At 43.8% G+C, this 16592-nt stretch overlaps 1 protein-coding gene across 1 annotated transcript in view; it reads left to right on the plus strand.

The window, feature by feature from the left end:
• The window catches only part of LOC311098715 (adenylate cyclase type 1-like), a gene marked incomplete at both ends in the record, with an annotated part of 77503 nt that extends 72513 nt beyond the window's left edge, over positions 1 to 4990 (plus strand). The window contains 6 exons of the mRNA XM_084139253.1: positions 2498 to 2627; positions 3408 to 3524; positions 3674 to 3820; positions 3920 to 4018; positions 4162 to 4401; positions 4553 to 4990. Of these exons, the coding sequence (XP_083995379.1) occupies positions 2498 to 2627; positions 3408 to 3524; positions 3674 to 3820; positions 3920 to 4018; positions 4162 to 4401; positions 4553 to 4990 (1171 nt within the window). The remainder of the gene's footprint in view (positions 1 to 2497; positions 2628 to 3407; positions 3525 to 3673; positions 3821 to 3919; positions 4019 to 4161; positions 4402 to 4552) is intronic.
• Positions 4991 to 16592: the final 11602 nt, after the last annotated feature.

Below are 16592 nucleotides of genomic sequence, written 5' to 3' on the forward strand. Positions count from 1 at the left end.
AAGAGAGAAGACTAATCAGACACACATACTGTTGGGTGAGAGAGGACACACACACGTACTAGGGATGTGTATCTTTCCCTTTCAAGACGATTCGATACGTATCTAGATACATGGGCTCCAATACGATACAGGAACGATACGTTTTAGTTTGAAATGATTCAGTGCGATTCGGTTTGATTAGAGAACGATTCGATGCGATTCGGTTCGATGCAATACGATTCGATGCACTAACATTTGTTGCATAAACACATTCATTCTCCATTCTACCTATAAAAATTATCATATATACTGATTGTTTAAAGCAAAACTACCAAAACGATTGCTGATGGTGAACCTGAACCATCAAAATAAAATTGATTGTAAGCCCCGTTCAGCAGGTAGGATATAGACAGATGTGAGTTGTGTCTCCATTAGCTTACTTTTAAAAAAAACACAATAAAACAAAAATTTTAACAGCGCATAGATAACAATAACCTATCAAATTACATAGGTTGTCACTTAACTAATAAATCCTAATATCATGCAAGCCATTTTAGCATTTGAATGCTGAAGGTGCCGCGCAGATTTGCAAGATCAGGAACAGGCCGCCTACCTCCTCGCTTGGTCAGCGTACGAAGCTGGCACAGTGCACAGTTTGACTAGGCTACTGATATTCCCTGGGGTTGTTCTCGGCATTCAAAATGACATGTAGATCAATGACTGTCAACATAGTTACATGCAGTTCGACACTGAAGGAAAGGACGCATCAGTTGTCACAAAATATGAGCTTTTTTCGGAAGGTCGAAAGAAACTAATATGAGCCACAAAAAAATAATAATCGATGATTCATAACGTTTGAATACATTTTCTGACCGATGCATACCACATTTGGATCGGTTTGGGGTCCATACAAAACATAACATTTGTATTTGTATTTATTAGGGATCCCCATTAGCTGCTGCCAAGGCAGCAGCTACTCTTCCTGGGGTCCAAACATATTAAAGCACTTACATTACATATAAAACAAAATATAAAACAGTACATCATATGACATTATTACACCACTACCTATCTACAATACGAAATGTTTAATACCACCATACAACAATATCACAATGTGTGCGCATGCATGTGTCTATACCCTTCTGTGTGTCATATCATACTAAATGGAGTGTCTCGGATTTACCTACAGAATAATACGAAATGCTCTGAGACCAGGTTGCAGCGCAGAAGCAGTCGTATCTTAAACATTTGAACTGTGGAGCAATGCGTATTGGTGAATCGTGACATCCCTAACCAATACACACACTGGCGCACATACACTGCCGGGCGAGAGAGAGGACCGACACACACCATATGTATAGAAACAAGTACACAGTAAGCAGGATGAAATCGAAAAAATTAACAAACACACCCATCTTCCTCCCACTGTCAGGCCTAAAGATACAGCCTTCAGATTATACATGGCAGTAGTGTCAGCCACAGTTTCCTCTTGGTTCGATCTGGAGTGGGAACAAACAAACAACAGTCACAGGGACATTTACATTTTGTGGGGACGTGTGGAGAAGAGGAGTCTTTTCTTATCCTCGGCCTACACACTCTCATTGGAGCTCTTTGATGAGGACACACACAGTACATGCTCATGAACTCTAAATCAAAAGGCTGAGCCAACAATGTGTGCTTCAAATCAAATCAAATTGTATTTGCCACATGTGCTGAATACAACAGGTGTAGACCTTACAGTGAAATGCTTACTTACAAGCCGTTAACCAACAATGCAGTTTTAAGAAAAATAAGTGTTAAGTAAAGAAATAGATAAGTAAAAATAGATAAGTGCTTGTGCTTGATTCAGGCAAGCATGTTAGGTACTCCTGCTCAGAACCTAGGCCCTAGTGCAGCTCAGAGCACAGACCCACTGTATAGCAACAAACAGATGGCTTACTGTATAACGCTGGAATACTTTGATATCATTGAGATAGAAAACGACTCATTGTTCTCTAGAGGGGCATTATTTTCCCTAAATACTATATCCGTGCTGAATGAATGCTGTTAACTCACTACTGGTTTAAGTCCCCCTGTCCGTGTTTTCCTGGGGTTGTTGCTGACATCACCATCAAAGTTGGTTCTCAAAAAGTGGGGGGTCTCTCCACATCACGCCTGTGAAGTTGTACTCCCCACTGTATTTATCTGGTCACCCACTCCTCCTTTTATTAATGATGTGGTACCGTCCTACTGTATTATGTTGCTGACGTCTCTGTTGGTCTGTTCCCACAGTGGGTGGGTCTCTCTACATCTCCCTACTTCCCCTATTAATTTATGATGTGGTACAGTCCTACTGTGTACCTACTTATATTGCTGACTTCTCTGTTGGTTTCTCCCACAGTGGGGGATCCATAGTGTTATATCTCTGTGGGGATGGAGGGGGGTCTCTCCATATACTTCAACTCCCCTTTTAATTAATGATGTGGTACAGTCCTTTTGTATATGTTGCTGATGTCTCTATTGGTTTGTCCCACAGTGGAGGGTCTAATCTCCAGATCCGGGGCTATGAGCCCATCCTGTCCCTGCTACTGTTCATCAGTGCCCTGGCCCTCCACTCCAGACAACTGGACCTCAAACTACGACTGGACTTCCTTTGGGCCACACAGGTGTGTTTGTGTGTGTGTGTCTCTGTGTGTTTCAGGGCCTTGTGCATCTCTCTTGTCCTATGCATAGATCTAGCTAGCTTATGAAACCATGCTAAGTTTACTCTATCATCCAGCCTTCTGTTGTGACCATACCATGCCAAGTCAACTATTGGGTTTTAAGGAAATTGGCATATTTGGATGCTTTTGGCTGCCATGTGCCAGGCTATTGGCATGGTTGGTTACGATAAGACAAGGCTGATATTGGCATGGTTGGTTACAATGGGACAATACTAATATTGGCATGGTTGGTTAGGATAGGACAAGGCTGATATTGGTATTGTTGGTTATGATAGGACAACGCTAATATTGGTATGGTTGGTTAGGATAGGACAAAGCTGATATTGGTATTGTTGGTTACGATAGAACAACGCTAATATTGGTATGGTTGGTCAGGAGAGAGCCACTCAGCTGGTAGGACAGTTATAGCCTCTAGTAGGGTTTGGCTTTAGATTTGGACCATAGATATCCTATTACATTACTATATAGTATTCTAATTCTTAATTATATGGTTTGGACCTTTAGCTATTGATAGCTATTGATTCTACCTAGTGCTCCTTATCCACAACGTCAGGCTAACACAGCGCCTCAGTCCTGGTGTACATTTAGAGCTTTTACTGACACCTTGTGGGAAGAGCATTGAACTGCAGGCTTGAGTTGTACTGTGGGGTGAATATAATGTTCCAGTTTTATTCAAATTGGTGTATGGTATTTGTGGGTGCGTGTGTGTGTATGTGTTGTCAGGCAGAGGAGGAGAGGGATGGCATGGAGAAGGTCAAGCTGGACAACAGGCGGATTCTTTTCAACCTGCTTCCTGCTCACGTGGCACAACACTTCCTCCTGTCCAACCCCAGAAACATGGTGAGTCCTATGGATGGACGGACGGACGGGCGGATAGACGGATAGATGGCATTGATGTTTCATAAAGGATATAACCCCTCAAAGTCTAATAGGATTAACGATACCTTGTCATATGTATAGTTTAAGGATGACTATCTGTTCTTCTATAGGATCTGTATTACCAGTCCTATGCCCAAGTCGGAGTGCTGTTTGCTTCCATCCCCAACTTCAATGACTTCTACATTGAGCTGGATGGGAACAACATGGGAGTAGAGTGTCTGAGACTACTCAATGAAATCATTGCTGATTTTGACGAGGTGACGCCCTTTCGGCTGCTACAGTTAACTGGGGGATTAACATTAGAATGTGTTCTATTCTTCTGTGTATAGGTGTGAATCTTGTTTCTTTTTCCACAGCTCATGGATAAAGATTGCTATAAGGACATTGAGAAAATCAAAACCATTGGCAGCACGTATATGGCAGCAGTGGGTCTAGTCCCGACCATCGGAACAAAGGTGTGTGTGTGTGTGTGTGTGTGTGTGTGTGTGTGTGTGTGTGTGTGTTTGTTAAATAAAAAAAAGATGAAAATAACAAGGACAATGAATGAATGTGATTATGACATATAATATATGTTTTACTTCCTTTCTCCTTTCTACAGGACAAAAGATCTGTCTATGATCACCTGAGCACAGTGGCAGACTATGCTATTGAGATGTTTGATGTGCTGGATGAAATCAACTACCAGTCATACAACGACTTTGTCTTGAGAGTGGGTATCAACGTGGGTCCGGTGGTGGCAGGGGTGATCGGGGCTAGGAGGCCTCAGTATGATATCTGGGGTAACACAGTGAACGTGGCCAGCCGCATGGACAGCACCGGAGTCCCTGGCAAGATACAGGTACCGTATTCAATTATGAGTTATGTTTGAGTCTTGAGGATTGGCCCTGAGTAGATTGGTGTTGGTGAGTAAATCTCATTGTATGACAGTGGTTTAACCTCTCTCTCTCTCTCTCTCTCTCTCTCTCGCACTCCCTCCCTTCCTCCCCCAGGTAACAGAGGATGTGTACCGTATCCTGGGGGATAACTATGACCTGGTGTGCCGGGGGAAGGTCAGCGTGAAGGGTAAGGGTGAGATGCTCACCTACTTCCTGGAGGGCAAGGTCCACAGTGCGGGCTGCGCCACCACCTCCTCCGTGGTGCGCTCTGCCAGCCTGAACCGCCGCGCCCACTCCTGCGGCAAGGCCAGCGTTCCCACCAAACTGGGCAGTGTCAACTCTGTCGCCAGCTTCACAGTTCGCGCCAGCATGGTTAGCCTCGGTGGCATGGGTAACAGCAGCTCTAGCCCCAGTGTAAGTGTCAGCATCCACCCCATGCCATGCTTGCCCTCACCCTGCGTGCCCACTCTGGGAGAGGAGGATGAAGAAGAGGAGACAGATGTCGATGTGGGAGGAGTGGTGGTGGAACGGGTGAAAGAAGTGGCGGTGTAGGGAGGTGGAGAGAAGTGCTGCACTGTTGTAAACGAGTTCCGGACCTCCCGGTCCTGGGCTATCACATCCGTCAGGAGTCATTGGGGGTCCCACTATAGACTGTACCAGGGTCTCCTGTGGGTAAATGGGACACTGGGATACTGGGACAGCCCACTGCACAATGGAGGGATGCTCCTCCAGGAGTTACCTGGCTCTGAGGATGGTCAGACTGGACAACTGGACAATCACACCAAGGATGGCTGCACAATAAAATCACGATTGCAATCAACCTGCAGACTTGATTGAGTTTGTTGTTACATAAATAGTGACTTGCCACTGTTTGCAACCAAACACAATCAACTGAAGAATTCAGGCTTCCAGCATTGGAACATCAGGCTCTTCGTGACATTACCAGGAGTATGAGTGAGTGTGGCAGCCAGGTGATAGTGTGTTGTCCGTCTGTGTGTGTACACTCCCAACAGGGGGACATGCACAAAGTACAGCCCAGTATTATCCACATAAGAAGACTGAACTTTTTTATGTCTTCTTCTCTAATTATGCCAAGGATACATTCCATCCTTCAAGGTGTAATAACATTTCTATGTAGGCTACTTTTATTCTGTTTACTGTACGTACGCTATGCATGCAAATGTGTATTCATACACAAGTATTTATATGTGTGTATGCATGTGGGTGTTCGACCTTAAATCTTAAACGAAATAGCACAAATACAATTTTTATACATTCAAAGAGTTCTCAACATCTCAAAAGGCTTTTGACACAACGTCTTTAGTAGTGCATGACCTGTTAGTGCTGGTCTGGTTCCCCCTCGAGTGTAAACCAAAGCAAGATCCTGTGGTTTAGTACTTCATCCTTCACAACAGGCGCACTACTGGCGTCTAGGTGTCTGGCTTTCTAAAGCAAGTCATGGTCAGGGAGGTTAAACACTCAATAGGCAAGATATATGGTTTACTTCATATTACATATTTTAAGTCTCATGGATCCAAACAAATAAACATGGCTGTTTAGTAAGACTGTTTAGAACCAGAATTGTCTGGTTTTAGATAAGGGTAATTCACTTAGTGTTATTTCTAATGTAGGGAACCAGGTGCAACACACACAGTCAGACGTAGCTTTGTTTGCATCCATGACCTTGTTGAGCTAGTGTATTGATCAAGGCTTGTTATTCGTCCATTGCTCTGCTCTGATAGGGATTATGTGTGGGAGTGTGTGTACTGTGTCGGCTATACACGCAGCAGGCTGTGGCCAAGGCTTTGAAGTGACAGTGAGGTCGGTAAAAGAGGCATTGGGTAAGGTACGTTGGCTTTGACCCACAGAGCGATGCCCTCATCCCTGAGTCCCTGATGTGCGCTATAGAACTTTAGTTAATGCCAAACCTGGAGCAGTCACTGTAGTATTAACGGTAGTAATATATACATTCTGTATATCTTACACACAACCACCAACACTTACGTATGCATGCTCGCACCTACACACACACACACACACAGACATGCACCCCTGCATGAATCACAGACACACAAACACACACACACACACACAAAACAGTATTCTGCAAATACGTACAGACTTAGCAACCTCTGTGGCAGCTGTAGAATCACAGTGTTTCCACCTCCTATGCTGTAGACTTTAAACCTGACCATTAGATAGAGAGATGACGAATTTCACTTGATCTGCAAAAATGTAAATACATCAAGATTCAAGTATTTTGCCTTACTTCTATAAAAGCTTACAGTGATTGAAAAATGCCTTTTTAGCACATCACTTTGATACGCAGACTTTTGTAAATAAATGACTACTACAGCTGTAAACAACGTTGTATCTTGTACAGTGTAAAGTTGGGTTATTTCAGATTTTGTAATAAACAAACATTATTGATGTACAAAATACATTAACTTTGTTGATGTGCGTGTGTGATGTAGGAATTAGGCCAAGATTCTGGAATGCTGGCATTCCGGGATGCCACGTCATGTCCTTGATAAGCATGTCGTTTGTCGCTCAACGAAATCCTCAAGTCACCTTTCAAATCACCTTTCAAATCAGGACCACCATGGTCCAAGTGGATGTAGGTTACACGATATACAGTTGAAGTCAGAAGTTTACATACACCTTAGCCAAATACACTCAGTTTTTCACAATTCCTGACATTTAATCCTAGTAAAAATTCCCTGTCTTAGGTCAGTTAGGATCACCTCTTTATTTTAAGAATGTGAAATGTCAGAATAATAGTAGAGAGAATGATTTATGTCAGCTTTTATTTCTTTCATCACATTCCCAGTGGGTCAGAAGTTTACATACACTCTATTAGTATTTGGTAGCGTCGCTTTTAAATTGTTTAACATGGGTCAAACGTTTCGGGTAGCCTTCCACAAGCTTCCCACAATAAGTTGGGTGAATTTTGGCCCATTTCTCCTGACAGAGCTGTTGTAACTGAGTCAGGTTTGTAGGCCTCCTTGCTCGCACACGCTTTTTCAGTTCTGCCCAATCATTTTCTATAGGATTGAGGTCAGGGCTTTGTGATGGCCACTCCAATACCTTGACTATGTTGTCCTTAAGCCATTTTGCCACAACTTTGGAAGTATGCTTGGGGTCATTGTCCATTTGGAAGACCCATTTGCGACCAAGCTTTAACTTCGTGACTGATGTCTTGAGATGTTGCTTCAATATATCCACATAATTTTCCTTCCTCATGATGCCATCTATTTTGTGAAGTGCACCAGTCCCTCCTGCAGCAAAGCACCCCCACAGCATGATGCTGCCACCCCCGTGCTTCACTGTTGGGATGGTGTTCTTCGGCTTGCAAGCAGCCCCCTTTTTCCTCCAAACATAACGATAGTCATTATGGCCAAACAGTTATATTTTTGTTTTATCAAAACAGAGGACATTTCTCCAAAAAGTATGATCTTTGTCCCCATGTACAGTTGCAAACCGTAGTCTGGCTTTTTTATGGCGGTTTTGGAGCAGTGGCTTCTTCCTTGCTGAGTGGCCTTTCAGGTTATGTCGATATAGGACTTGTTTTACTGTGGATATAGATATTTTGTACCTGTTTCCTCCAGCATCTTCACAAGGCCCTTTGCTGTTGTTCTGGGATTGATTTGCACCAAAGTACATTCATCTCTAGGAGACAGAACGCGTCTCCTTCCTGAGCGGTATGACGGCTGCGTGGTCCCATGGTGTTTATACTTGCATACTATTGTTTGTACAGATGAACGCGGTACCTTCAGGCGTTTGGAAATTGCTCTCAAGGATGAACCAGCTTGTGGAGGTCTATAAAAAAAAACTGAGGTCTTGGCTGATTTCTTTTGATTTTCCCATGATGTCAAGCAAAGAGGCACTGAGTTTGAAGGTAGGCCTTGAAAAACATCCACAGGTACACCTCCAATTGACTCAATTAGCCTATCAGAAGCTTCTAAAGCCATGACATCATTTTCTGGAATTTTCCAAGCTGTTTAAAGGCACAGTCAACTTAGTGTATGTAAACTTCTGACCCACTGGAATTGTGATACAGTGAATTATAAGTGAAATAATCTGTCTGTAAACAATTGTGGGAAAAATTACTTGTGTCATGCACAAAGTAGATATCCTAACCGACTTGCCAAAACTATAGTTTGTTAACAAGAAATTTGTGGAGTGGTTGAAAAACAAGTTTTAATGACTCCAACCTAAGTGTATGTAAACTTCCAACTTCAACTGTATACAAAATTATGTGGACTCAAATTAGTGGATTCGGCTATTTCAGCCACACCCGTTGCTGACAGGTGTATAAAATCGAGCACACAGCCATGCAATCTCCATAGACAAATATTGGCAATAGAATGGCATTGTTAAAGAGCTCAGTGACTTTCAACGTGGCACCGTCATAGGATGCCATCTTTCCAACAAGTCAGTTCGTCAAATTTCTGCCTTGCTAGAGCGGCCCCAGTCAACTGTAAGTGCTGTTATTGTGAAGTGGAAACGTGGTTTGTCGAAATCTGTGTCGAAGAACTTGGTTGGCCTGCACAGAGCCCTGACCTCAACCCCATCGAACACCTTTGAGATGAATTGGAACGACGACTGTGAGCCAGGCCTAATCTCCCAACATCAGTGCCCGACCTCACTAATGCTCTTGTGGCTGAATGGAAGCAAGTCCCCGCAGCAAAGTTCCAACATCTAGTGGAAAGCCTTCCCAGAAGAGTAGAGACTGTTATAGCAGCAAAGGGGGGACCAACTCCATATTAATGCCGATGATTTTGGAATGAGATGTTCGATGAGCAGGTGTCCACATACTTTTGGTCATGTAGTGTATGTTCTGTCTATGAATCAGCTACTAAGAGAAAAAACGAACTAACTACAAAATTGCCCTCACTATATAACTGGTCCATAGCTCATGGCCCCATGTCTTGTCAGTGTATGTGATTGACTCAAAGCATATATGTTCAATGTGTTTTTCCAGCTCCATTCCTTAACCTTTGAACCAACACGGTTCTTACAATAACAACTCGCCTGCTATGCTCCGGCTGCTCAAAGTCACTGACAACGGCAAGTTTACTGAGTCTGTCTGCATTACTTTCCACAGATAAACCTAAGAATGTCACTTTATCCCAAATGTTGCGTGTGGGCCAATGTTTTCAAATGTTTTCCCAGTGTTGATGTGTGGTTTTCCAGGGGCTCGCTCAGTGTAACTGATAAGTCAATACAGAGCTGGCCTGGCTTGCTCAACACTCCTGGTTCACCCAGTCTGTTGTGGTGTTCTAGTAAGGAGCCAAGGAAACAGTCAACGCAATTCCCTTTATGAGCTAAGCTACAATTTAGAAAAACACAATACAGTATTGTGGTCAGGAGCATTTAAATTGTATTGCTAATCATATCAAAACAACTAATCTAAATCATAAAAAGCTTGAAATGTGATGTCCTCTCCTTGTTTATTGCACAATAGCCTGTTATATTGGAGGGTATCTTGTCTTGTAGACAGCGCCGGAGAAGATGGCTGCCGTTTTACAGCCCTCTAACCATTTACATTTACATTTACATTTACGTCATTTAGCAGACGCTCTTATCCAGAGCGACTTACAAATAGGTGCATTCACCTTATAGCCAGTGGGATAACCACTTTACAATGATTTTTATTTTTTATTTTTTTTGTGGGGGGGTTGGAGTAAATGGGGGGGGGGGGGGGGGGGTAGAAGGATTACTTTATCCTATCCCAGGTATTCCTTAAAGAGGTGGGGTTTCAAATGTCTCCGGAAGGTGGTGAGTGACTCCGCTGTCCTGGCGTCGTGAGGGAGCTTGTTCCACCATTGGGGTGCCAGAGCAGCGAACAGTTTTGACTGGGCTGAGCGGGAACTATGCTTCCGCAGAGGTAGGGGAGCCAGCAGGCCAGAGGTGGATGAACGCAGTGCCCTCGTTTGGGTGTAGGGACTGATCAGAGCCTGAAGGTACGGAGGTGCCGTTCCCCTCACAGCGCCGTAGCATTTGTACTATTATGTGTGTTTTTCCGCGTTATTTGTAATTTATTTTGTACATAATGTTTCTGCCATCGTCTCTTATAACCAAAAAGAGCTTCTGGATATCAGGACAGCGATTACTCACCTCGTATTGGACGAAGATTTTTTCTTCAACGAGGCGGCCGCAAAGGATATCATACAGACACCCGACAAGGCCCAAATCCCCGTCATTCGCGTGAGGAAGAGACGGAGATATCGTGGACGTAGATCGGGGTGCCTTGTAAGGATCCGACGGCGAGCGAGTAAACTGCCTCTTCCATCAATCCTATTAGCCAATCTTCAATCATTGGATAACAAATTGGATGACCTAAGATTACGGTTATCCTACCAACGGGACATTAAAAACTGTAATATCCTATGTTTCACCGAGTCGTGGCTGAACGACGACAATGATAACATACAGCTAGCGGGCTATACGCTACATCGGCAGGATAGAACGGCTGACTCCGGTAAGACAAGGGGTGGCGGTCTGTGTATATTTGTAAACAACAGCTGGTGCACAAAATCAAATACTAAGGAAGTCTCGAGGTTTTGCTCGCCTGAGGTAGAGTATCTTATGATAAGCTGTAGACCACACTATTTACCAAGAGAGTTTTCATCTATATTTTTCATAGCTGTCTATTTACCACCACAAACCAATGCTGGCATTAAGATTGCACTGAATGAGTTGTACAAGGCCATAAATCAACAGGAAAACGCTCATCCAGATGCAGCGCTCCTAGTGGCCGGGGACTTTAATGCAGGGAAACTTAAATCCGTTCTACCTAATTTCTACCAGCATGTTAAATGTGCAACCAGAGGGAAAAAAACTCTAGACCACCTTTACTCCACACACAGAGACGCATACAAAGCTCTCCCTCGCCCTCCATTTGGCAAATCTGACCATAACTCTATCCTCCTTATTCCTGCTTATAAGCAAAAACTAAAGCAGGAAGCACCAGTGACTCGGTTAATAAAAAAGTGGTCAGATGACGCAGATGCTAAGCTACAGGACTGTTTTGCTAGCACAGACTGGAACATGTTCCGGGATTCTTCAGACAGCATTGAGGAGTACACCACATCAGTCACTGGCTTCATCAATAAGTGCATCGATGATGTCGTCCCCACAGTGACCGTACGTACATACCCCCAACCAGAAGCCATGGATTACAGGAAACATCCGCACTGAGCTAAAGGGTAGAGCTGCCGCTTTCAAGGAATGGGACTCTAACCCGGACGCTTATAAGAAATCCCGCTATGCCCTCCAACGAACCATCAAACAGGCAAAGAGTCAATACAGGGCTAAGATTGAATCGTACTACACTGGCTCTGACGCTCGTCGGATGTGGCAGGGCTTGAAAACTATTACAGACTACAAAGGGAAGCACAGCCGCGAGCTGCCCAGTGACACAAGCCTACCAGACGAGCTAAACCACTTCTATGCTCGCTTCGAGGCAAGCAACACTGAAGCATGCATGAGAGCACCAGCTGTTCCGGATGACTATGTGATCACGCTCTCCGTAGCCGATGTGAGTAAGACTTTTAAGCAGGCCAAGCTTCCTGCCATCCAGGACCTCTATACCAGGCGGTGTCAGAGGAAGGCCCTCAAAATTGTCAAAGACTCCAGCCACCCTAGTCATAGACTGTTCTCCCTGCTACCGCACGGCAAGCGGTACCGGAGTGCCAAGTCTAGGTCCAAAAGACTTCTCAACAGCTTCTACCCCCAAGCCATAAGACTCCTGAACAGCTAATCATGGCTACCCAGACTATTTGCACTGCCCCCCCACCCCATCCTTTTTACGCTGCTGCTACTCTGTTAATTATTTATGCATAGTCACTTTAACTCTACCCACATGTACATATTACTTCAACTATCTCAACTAGCCGGTGCCCCCGCACATTGACTCTGCACCGGTACCCCCCTGTATATATAGCCTCCCTACTGTTATTTTATTTTACTTCTGCTCTTTTTTTCTCAACACTTTTTTTGTTGTTGTTTTATTTTTTACTTTTTTTGATAAAAATAAATGCACTGTTGGTTAAGGGCTGTAAGTAAGCATTTCACTGTAATGTCTGCACCTGTTGTATTCGGCGCATGTGACCAATACAATTTGATTTGATTTGATTTGATTTAACAGTGAAATGCTTACTTACGGGCCCTTCCCAACAAGGCAGGGTAGCTATTTGGTTAACTATTTAACTATTTAGCAGTCTGTTGGCTTGGGGGTAGAAGCTGTTCAGGATCCTGATGGTTCCAGAATCATGATGGTTCCAGAACAGTCTATGACTTGGGTGGCTGGAGTCTTTGACAATTTTTAGGGCTTTCCTCTGATACCGCCTGGTATAGAGGTCCTGGATGGCAGGGATCTTGGCCCCAGTGATGCACAGGGCCTTACGCACTATCCTCTGTAGCGTCTTGCGGTCAGATGCCAAGCAGTTGCCATACCAAGCGGTGATGCAGCCAGTCAAGATGCTCTCAATGGTGCAGCTGTAGAACTTTGAGAATCTGAGGGCCCATGCCAAATGAGGGGGAAGAGGCATTGTCGTGCCTTCTTCACGACTGTGTTGACGTGTATTGACCATGTTAATTCCGTAGACACCGAGGAACTTGAAGCTCACGACCTGCTCCACTACAGCCCCGTCAATGTGGATGGGGGCGTGCTCGGCCCTCCGTGTCCTGTAGTTCACGATCAGCTCCTTTGCCTTGTTGACATTGAGGGAGATCTTGTTGTCCTGGCACCAAACTACCAGGTCACTGACCTCCTCCCTATAGGCTGTCTCATAGTCGTCGGTGATCAGACCTACCACCTTCGTGTTGTGGCGTTGGAGTCATGCACGTTCTCGCAGTAGTGAGTGAACAGGGAGTACAGGAGGGGACTGAGCACGCACCCATAAGGGGCCTCCATGTTAAGGGTCAGTGTGGCAGATGTGTTGTTGCCTACCCTCACCACCTGGGGGCGCCCCGTCAGGAAGTCCAGGATCCAGTTGCAGAGGGAGGTGTTCAGTCACAGGGACCTGAATCCCGGAACATATTCCAGTCAGTGCTAGCGAAACAGTTCTGTAGTTTAGCATCCGCTTCATCGGATCACTTCTGTATTGAGAGAGAGAGAGCCATGTATGTGTTTCTGTGTGTAGAGTAAAGGTGATAAAGAGTTTTGTTGCCTCTAGTTGCACAGGTGACATGCTGGTAATTTCAGTTTCCCTGCATTAAAATCACCTGCCACGAGAAGTGCCGCCTCCGGATGTACATTTTTGTGTTTGCTTATGGCCCTATACAGCTCGTTGAGTGCAGTCTTAATGCCAGCATCGGTTTGTGGTGGTAAATAGACACCTACGAAAATATAGATGAACACTCTCTTGGTAAATAGTATGGTCTGCAGCTTATCATGAGGTATTCTAACTCAGGCAGGCAAAAACTCAATAATTCCTTAACATTAAAGATCACGCACTAGCTGTTAACAAAGAGACACACCCCTCCCCCCTTCGCCTTACCCAAGGCTGCCGTCCAGTTTAGACGATGCATGGAGAAACCAGCGAGATAGTTTCCTGAAATGAGTCACATTTTATGAATGAGAATGTTTTTGTTATCTCATCTGTCTTTGATTTGGGCAAATGCTATCCCTGCCAAACCAGGATTGGTGTCACTGTTTGTACTGCCATAACCTGTCTGGCACAGTTTCCTGTAGTTTAGGCCAAGGACTTGCCTGGTCAAACTGACTGACCGCTGCCCTCTCATTTTTGTTTCGCTTCACTTGTCACGTGATAAGTCACTATACTACTTAATACGTCTAGCAAAACAGAATGTGAGCTTGCGAGATCAGGATGGTGGATCAGGCTAAAAGAGTACCACCACTGCACTCAAATGAACCCACAGTGTGACACAAAAAATAGCAAATCAAACTGACCAGCTGATGGTGTTATGATGGCCTTGTAGTGTGTCCCATCAATCAATGTCTCTAAGGTTACGATTAATCAATAAAGAGGATGTAAGGTTAACCATATAGAGTGTTAAACTGCACAATCAGTCCTCTCTACAACATCACCAATACTACAGAGGTCAACATTGGAACAACTGAGTCTTTAATATACAAATACAACATTTCAGATGAGAGTAACTCTTGGTAGAGGTTGTCATCATAACTTGATTTCTGATCGTAGGGCACTGGGTCAGCTAGGTAGGTTGACACATTTGCATAATGTGTCAATTGACCACCCTGGCTTCAATTATAGAATAATCAAGACAATTGTGAACTGGTGTGTAACCAGACTGCATATAAACAGTTCTTGATATTCACTTCAAATAAAGTAAAGTAAACCCTCAGGGAAACAAACAATCATTACTCCATTCCTCGGCTAATTGATGTTATGGAGAATCGACAGCAATATGTAAGTTTAAATGTGTATATGTTTGTCTCTAACCAAAATTGTCTTTAGAAAAACTAGACTTTGAATAGAAAGTATGCAAATTAAAACGGTTGGCGCTGCTGTTGAAATTATCTGAGATTTTGCTAGCTTCAGAGTCTTCACAAATAATACAAGAATTCTATGTATTCTATCTAGCCCTGTAAAGTTGATCAGATTCACATGATCTATATACTAAAACTAATCAACTAATGATACAGCCGTTAGAACCTATCCAGGAAGAGGAAGAGGAGGATGAAGAGGAGGAGGTGGTGGTGGATGACAAGGGAAAGGACAAGGAGGAGAAAGAAGAGGAAGAGTCTCCACTAAAGGTGTGGAGGCAAAGCCGGCAGTCCCGTTCTCTGGACCAGAGTAGTGCTGCACAGGTGGAGATCTACAGTCTCTCTGTACCATATCCAACTACCACCCAGACCACAAGCAACCTTGGGGATGAGATTACTACACCAGGGTTCACCCTCCCTGGGAAACATAGAGCAGAGGCTGATGGGGAAGAGGATGGCACTCATCTGGAAGTAGAGGTAACCCACTGGGCACAGACGTCAATTCAACGCCTATTCTATGTTGGTTCAACGTCATTTCATTGAAATGACGTGGAAACAATGTTGATTTAACCAGTGTGTGCCCACTGGGAAGTAGCCAGCTCTCCCCACTCCTTCTCACTTTATATTTTTGTTGATGTTTTATGCAAGTATTGACATTTCAGCCCCAGCTAACCATCAACAGGAGAGGGAAACAAACATCTCGCACAAGGAGGAGACTCTCCTGGTCATCGTCAGATGAAGAGCTACCAACACCACAAGGACCACAGAAGAAGAGAGGGGAGGACGGGCAGAAGAAAATAGGTGCTAGAAGACGGAGAAAGGTGCCAACTGCAGTGAGTATCAATAATAAGCCTGTAGTCATGATGGTCTGGACAAACAAAATACATGTACATTCAATTATAGTAATCAAACACAAATGTTGATCATTTGTCCATGATACTCTCTTCACCGCTGTATATCCCATAGGATGATCCTTTCCCACAATGGCTGGTGAATTTGATGCACAACATTGAGGAGGCTACAACACATGAGCTGGTTGTTGAGTAGCCTTGCAACATGACTAAAGGGCATCCAATAAATCATTGCAAGACTGTGTGTCACTAAAGCATTACAATGCAAGAGAAATACAAGTGTCTGATTCATGAACATGAATAAAGGTTATCTGGACATTATCGAGGGTACACCTCCAATGTATCAATTGTGTTCACCAAGGCCAGCATTTCATCAGACTGGGAAAATAACAGGGTCGTTTCATGAAATGAGTCCCTTTTGGGTAGTGTAACTCGGTGAAAAAAGAAAACATTTTATTTCACATAATTTTTACATTCCCGTCATAACTTAATAAAAAACAAGTTTTCCCATTATGATAGTAAGAGCCTATTAAGTGCCAAATAATGTAACAGGGTTGATGATTTCATGTTAAATCAGCCATAAATTCCCTTAAGGAGGAATGGAAGCTTGTTGTGTGCAACAGGGAGCGGCAATTGAATGCAAGCTTCAAAAAAAGTATTTATTGTTAAAACTTTTCTAGCCTGTCTAAACGCTCAGGCGTTTTTCTTTTACGGCTGCTACGTTAGATTCATCTATGGGTAACAGGGTTGACGTGTTAGACGTCACAGAGGGACATGCTGAATTTTGACACTTAAGCAAGTCAGATGTATTTAATTTAATAATAAT

This window comes from Coregonus lavaretus (genome assembly GCF_964263955.1).
Source record: "Coregonus lavaretus genome assembly, chromosome: 23".
Classification (NCBI taxonomy): Eukaryota; Metazoa; Chordata; class Actinopteri; order Salmoniformes; family Salmonidae; genus Coregonus; species Coregonus lavaretus.